The sequence below is a fragment of the Rhizopus microsporus genome (genome assembly GCF_002708625.1).
Source record: "Rhizopus microsporus ATCC 52813 unplaced genomic scaffold scaffold_7, whole genome shotgun sequence".
Classification (NCBI taxonomy): domain Eukaryota; kingdom Fungi; phylum Mucoromycota; class Mucoromycetes; order Mucorales; family Rhizopodaceae; genus Rhizopus; species Rhizopus microsporus.
Window position 1 is genome coordinate 10,439 of NW_019671922.1, and position 5,851 is coordinate 16,289.

General features: G+C 39.2%; 1 protein-coding gene across 1 annotated transcript; it reads left to right on the forward strand.

Moving 5' to 3' along the window:
• Positions 1 to 2,798: 2,798 nt before the first annotated feature.
• Positions 2,799 to 4,010, forward strand: RHIMIDRAFT_236872 (uncharacterized protein; the record flags this gene model as incomplete). Its single annotated transcript, XM_023608652.1, has 2 exons — positions 2,799 to 2,987; positions 3,060 to 4,010. The coding sequence occupies 2 exons, from the start codon at positions 2,799 to 2,801 to the stop codon at positions 4,008 to 4,010; spliced, it is 1,140 nt and encodes a 379-aa protein (XP_023466547.1).
• Positions 4,011 to 5,851: the final 1,841 nt, after the last annotated feature.

A 5,851-nucleotide genomic window follows, 5' to 3' on the forward strand; every position in this document is an offset into this window, starting at 1 on the left:
GGAGGGCTAAGGAGGAAGCAAGTGATCGGAGATTTACTCGAGGCTCGTTTGTCGACATTTGTATGAATCGTCGTATCCAAGAGCTAATAGTAGTAACTTTGACGATTTGTGCTGTGCCCATACTATTGACGAATAGAGACGTAACCGAAGGTGGAGGGGACAGTTGAGAAACTCGAGTACGTAGATGAACGAACGTGGTGACAGGACACAAATTTGGGTTGGTATGACTAGATACCCGAAAAGGTTTGATGATGCGCTGACCACCACGTTTTTCTTTAGGCGCCACTACATTGAACGAAAGAACGTATTGATTGTTTTCTTCAGTAACATTGGCAGTGGTGAAATCAATACGATGGATATCCGATGGTCTTAAGAAGGCAGCCATACCCAACAAAAACGCGAGCTTTTGTTGTATTTGGGATAAGTGTGTTGAGGACGCACCGGATTCAATTTGTTGTATTGCACTAAAGGTTGGCCGTAGGTTGACCGTTGGACGGTGTAGAGGTTTTGGGGGAGCTTTGGCTGTAATGGAATGCAAGAGAGTGTGTACCAATCTACTCGTTCGAATGCTATCAGGACTGTGATGTAAGTGTGTAATCGCTGAGCGGAAAAGACGAAGTGTGGTGTGTTGGTATCCTCTTGATTCGAACATTTCAGAAAGAAAATTAGCTACATGTACCTCTGTGAAGTTGGTCATTGATATATCTTGTTCTAAAGCCCATTCTATAAACAATGATTGTCCACGTTTGTAAGATCGATTAGTGGCACTGTCTTCAAGGCGTGGAGTGCGCAGAAGATCCCCTGTAATTGCTGTTAATTCGGGGTTGCAATATGCAGTGTTGAGAGCCGCCAAACGGATAGTTTCCACTGCGGCAGTAGTGGCCATGGTGCTGATACGGTGGTTGTCTGAATATCCTCGTGTGTCAGAAACAGAGGTGGTTGTGTCGCCAGTGACTGTAGAAGAGGGAACCAGAGTGCCGTTGGCCAGTAGGGAGCTACTAGTGTGATGTAAGGTACTCGTTCTCTGCGTATCTTTTCTAATACTGGTAGAAGTAGGTTCCAAGGTGGATTCGCATATGGGTTCGGTAACTGGTTCCATTTCAGCGTTAATGCGTCCACCTTTCAAGCTCCTGGATCTGGTTTCCACGATACGTACTTTTCGAGGAGGTAGCTTGTTCGGTCTGCAAACAGATCTACCCCATGAGGACCCCACTTGGGCTGAAGTAGGCTGTGAAATATCATAGGCTTGATCTGCCACTGGTTTTTTTGTAAATGAGCGTCGGGATTCGTAATCCGCTACGGTGTTGTCGGTACCGGATACGTGGCTTGCGATGAGCATGAGTCCTCGTTGGAGGCACCACTTCCAAAGAGTTGTCGCAAGTATCATCAGGCTGTGAGATCGAGCTCCTCCTTGCTTGTTGATGTACGCTAGGGATGTGGTATTGTCCGTGCGCAGAAGAACAGTTGTGTTCTTGAGCTGAGGGAAGGCCTGCAGAGCTAGGAATGCAGCTTTCAGTTCTCTCCAGTTGATGGACATGTTCGCTTCTTCGTTTGTCCAATAACCATGGGTTCTCTGGTTCTTGTATGCGCACCCCCAACCTGTGTTGCTGGCGTCTACATATAGGGTGTGTGCTGGAGTTGACGGAAGTATGGATCGGCCGTTCCAGTGCTTGAGGTTGTGTAGCCACCACTGTAGCTCTTGCCGACTGTCTTCGGTCATGTGGTGAGGTCGGTCCCAGTCTGGGTGATTCTTCATGAGGTTGTTCTTCATGTGTAGGGGGTGCTGTGTAAAAAGGCGAGCTGGAAATATCGCGAATGTCGCTGCCTGGACCCGCATGATCACACTTTGAATGGTTCGCGGCGTTTGCAGTGGAGTCTTTAGGAGCTGCTGGATGGATTTGCGAAGGTCGCAAAGTTTCTTTCCAGGAAGTCGAGCTGTCATCTGAATGGTATTCAATTCGAAGCTGAGATGTTCTAGGACTTATGACGGTTGCGTCTGCGACTTCTTCCAATTGATTAGCCATCCCAGAGGCGTCAAGCATTGGGTGATCGTCTCTGTGTTCTTGATCGCTTCTGATTTCGTTTTGCCCAATACAATCCAGTTGTCGAGGTAGGCGCTCACGCGAATACCCTGTTTGCGTGCCCATTCTAATATTGGCTTGGTGATCTTGGTAAACCAGTAGGGCACAATGGATAAACCGAATGGTGTCGTCTTGAATTGGTAAAGAGAGCCTTTCCAGTGGAAACGAAGGAAGCGGCGATGATCTGGATGTACAGGCAAATGGAGAAACGCATCGGACAAGTCGATTGATGTCATGTAATCACCCGGCTGAATCATTAAGGAGACTTGTTGAAGTGTCTCCATTTTGAAGTGTGGGCAATCGACATACTTGTTCAGTGCTCTAAGGTTGAACACTGGCCGACAACCTCCTGTCTTCTTGGGAATCGTGAACATTGGACTGATGAATCCCGGGTAACGTGTTTGATGAGATAATCATTATAATAACTCGAGTATAATCTTACAGTAGAGCATACATTCTACTTTACATTCCTCTATCGCATCTGATAAGAATAAATTATAATAACAACTATAGTAGCTACTAGTATAACAATATTAATATAAGCATAAATAATGTCAGTGACGACAATAATAAGTTTCTCGTTTTTAATTCGAATGTTATTTTGCTCTTAATTATTATATTTTAGACAATTGCAATTCTCGACGCACTTACGATCAGGCCTTTTTGTATGCAATTGGTGAAACAAACAGAAGTGGCCAATCTAAGAAACGAGCATTGATGTTCGCTGATTTTTATGATGTTGTACCTGCCGCGATAACTGACGAAGATGGTGACGAAATAGATGTAATTATGTCACCAAGTCATATTGAACAGTTTCAAACGATGCTTGCAAAACCTACACAACTGACTCTAAGGCGTCCAGTTCAAGATTTATCTCCTAAAAATATTTTTAGAACTTGCGATACTGTTAATAGTATCGGTGAATTTAGAGCAATATCGCAATACTTAACAAAGTGACACTATACCGAATTGAACAAGGATATGATTGAAATACTGAACCAAGACTGGGAGATCAAGCCAAGGCAGCGTTTTATTGTGGCAAGAGTGCTAATTGGATCTGTAATAATTGATACTGAAAATCATCATGGTCTTCTTATTTTAGCCTTGGAAGTTTATGGTCGTGATCCTAATATTGATAGCCACGCCGAACAACGAAGCTCTACTGGTTCCACTCGCCAATCAACATCTGTGCCGTCTTTGGGTCACAATGATTTTGAAATATGTACTATGCACCAAACAGAAGGAAAAAATATTTCCATGAAGCTTATACTTGGTACCCACCCCTTTAACGCCCTTGTAACTGCTAGTGCACGTATTGACAACTTGGTTGATCAGCCAGAATGCGGACCTAACACTGTAAATTTCGTTGTGCCTCCTCATTCTCATTTAAAATACAAACTATACCTCGACTCACAATCATGGTCTGACTCTTTAACGCTTGGTGAAAAAACGAATTTGGATTCAATTTATACTCACTCACGCCTTATGAAACTTCGACAGCTTAAAACACGATTTCATGAAATTGATACTTACTCTTCTAAACGTTCTACATTATTCCATGGATATTTACAGCAACCTATGACAGTATTCACGTATGGTAAAGGTACTACATCTATTAATTCTGGGGCCTTATCTTCTAGGTTGCTTGCTACTTTAGCTACCTCAGTCGTGAGGGATGGTGAAAGTGCTCGTTTAGCGAAAAACAGTGTTGAAAAACTATTGCCCGAATTTACCAAAGAAACAAAGGCTAAACTTGTGTTTCTACGGATTCTTCAACTTTTTGACGACAATGATAATATTTCTATTATTGGAAATAGAGACCTGAATTCTCTTGCTGAGGAATTAGCTACCTTATTAGCACCGTATATATCAACCGCAAACAAAAAAAGTGTTATTCCTTCCATCGCTGACCATTTAAAATTGTATTGATTGTAGTAAACCGCCCTTCTTATTAAATGAATACCCATTTCACTCCCTCTTCCACCTCATATCATACAATACCTTTTATCATCATTGTTTATTATTGATAGCTATTCGTTAAAAAATAAAATATAGTACAGTTAATACAGGTTTCAAACTCGACCAACCCTATATTCTTTATCATGCTCGAACATTTAATAAAAAAACGCGTGGTACATTTATCAAAATAGTAGGTGGGTATGTAAAACTTTTGCAAGAGATTCATAGGTATATAGTATAAGCTAAAGTGAATAAGCCACGAGGTACATAAGGGTTTAACCTCTTATCATGATCTGAACCAATAATGTGCACTAGCCGCATAACGAGTCTTTTATACCGTCTTGACCTTTTTTTTTGGTAAGATATCCCCCTGTCATATTTGAGGGGTAGTATATTATAAATAATAATATACTGAAAGGGAAACGTTTAAATATGAATGAAATAAATATAAATATTATCGAATTTATAATAAAAAGTGTTGCACATCTGTTAATTGAACACTGGAGTATACTTTCAGTATACACCATTAGGAATCATCATCCACATTCAATTAACATTATATTAAATATGACCTAGGAGATAGATGTAGGAAAATAATGATTCCTCCATGAACCTAGCTAACTCATGAAGGATAAGAACAGATCATTATCATTTGACACGTCAAACTATACATATTTATGAAATCATGTTATATGATCGAAAGGACATGTGATATTTGACTTATATATGTATAAAGATAAGGTAAATAAAATACAAGAATTAATGAGAAAGAACTTATAGTCAATTTTATTCTGAAAATAAAAGAGAAAGAGACTTCTGCTACTACTGCGTGTCGTCCTATTTATAAGATTTAAGTTCTTTGTCCCGAATTGAAACATCGACATTGCTTTTGCTTCTTTGGAATTTCGTGCATCGGCTTAGTTTAGCTGTTGCTATATTCCGCTGGGTCATCATATATAATGATGTCCAATACTAGACTCGCAATCCGAGAAATATCTTTTGAATTGATATTTGTCATTATGGTTTTAAATCCGGTATCAAGGCTTAATGCAATAATAGTACTGATTGATGAGTTTTAATGTTAGAACAGTTATGACCATAAAAGTAAGCAAGCCCTTTATGTCTTAGGACTACTTTTATCACAAATAGGAATTTAGCCTAGTTGCATAAAACGAACTTCTAAATTATCTATTTGTTTGTAAGGTCGTATACTCTACAAATGTCTGTGCACAAACCTTTATTATATAGTCTGAACTATATAATATGGAAGCAATAATAATAAGCATTTGTCTCGATAGAGGTTAATCTGTTCTTTACTCAATAGAAAGTAGCTAAGCTTACATTGAGATCAACCACTCGAAACATTATGTTTTATATTATTCCTTTTTATATTATTTTAATTCATGCACTAATCTACAATGCATTTCCACAAATTAAAATATATTTGTCTAACTCAACCAATGTACTTTTTATAGTTTCAATTCTTTTTATATTTTGACAGCCTTGCTCGTCAGAATATAATTAGGTTTTTTTATTTATTTAATCATTTCAACCTGAATTCCTTCTCAAATTAGTCTATCAACTGTCTCAAATACGACAGGACATGTAACAGATAATGTACGGACTTGTAGAGTACATTATATCAAAACCAGATATACGGTAGGCTTAACCACTACTTCGTATTTGACCACAAATAATATCAAGATAATTAAGACTTGACATCATATGCATAAACTGTTCTAGTACAAAATGCACACAAATTGCTTTATATGCATCACGCATAAAACGGGTTTAGGAAGAACAATGTTAAA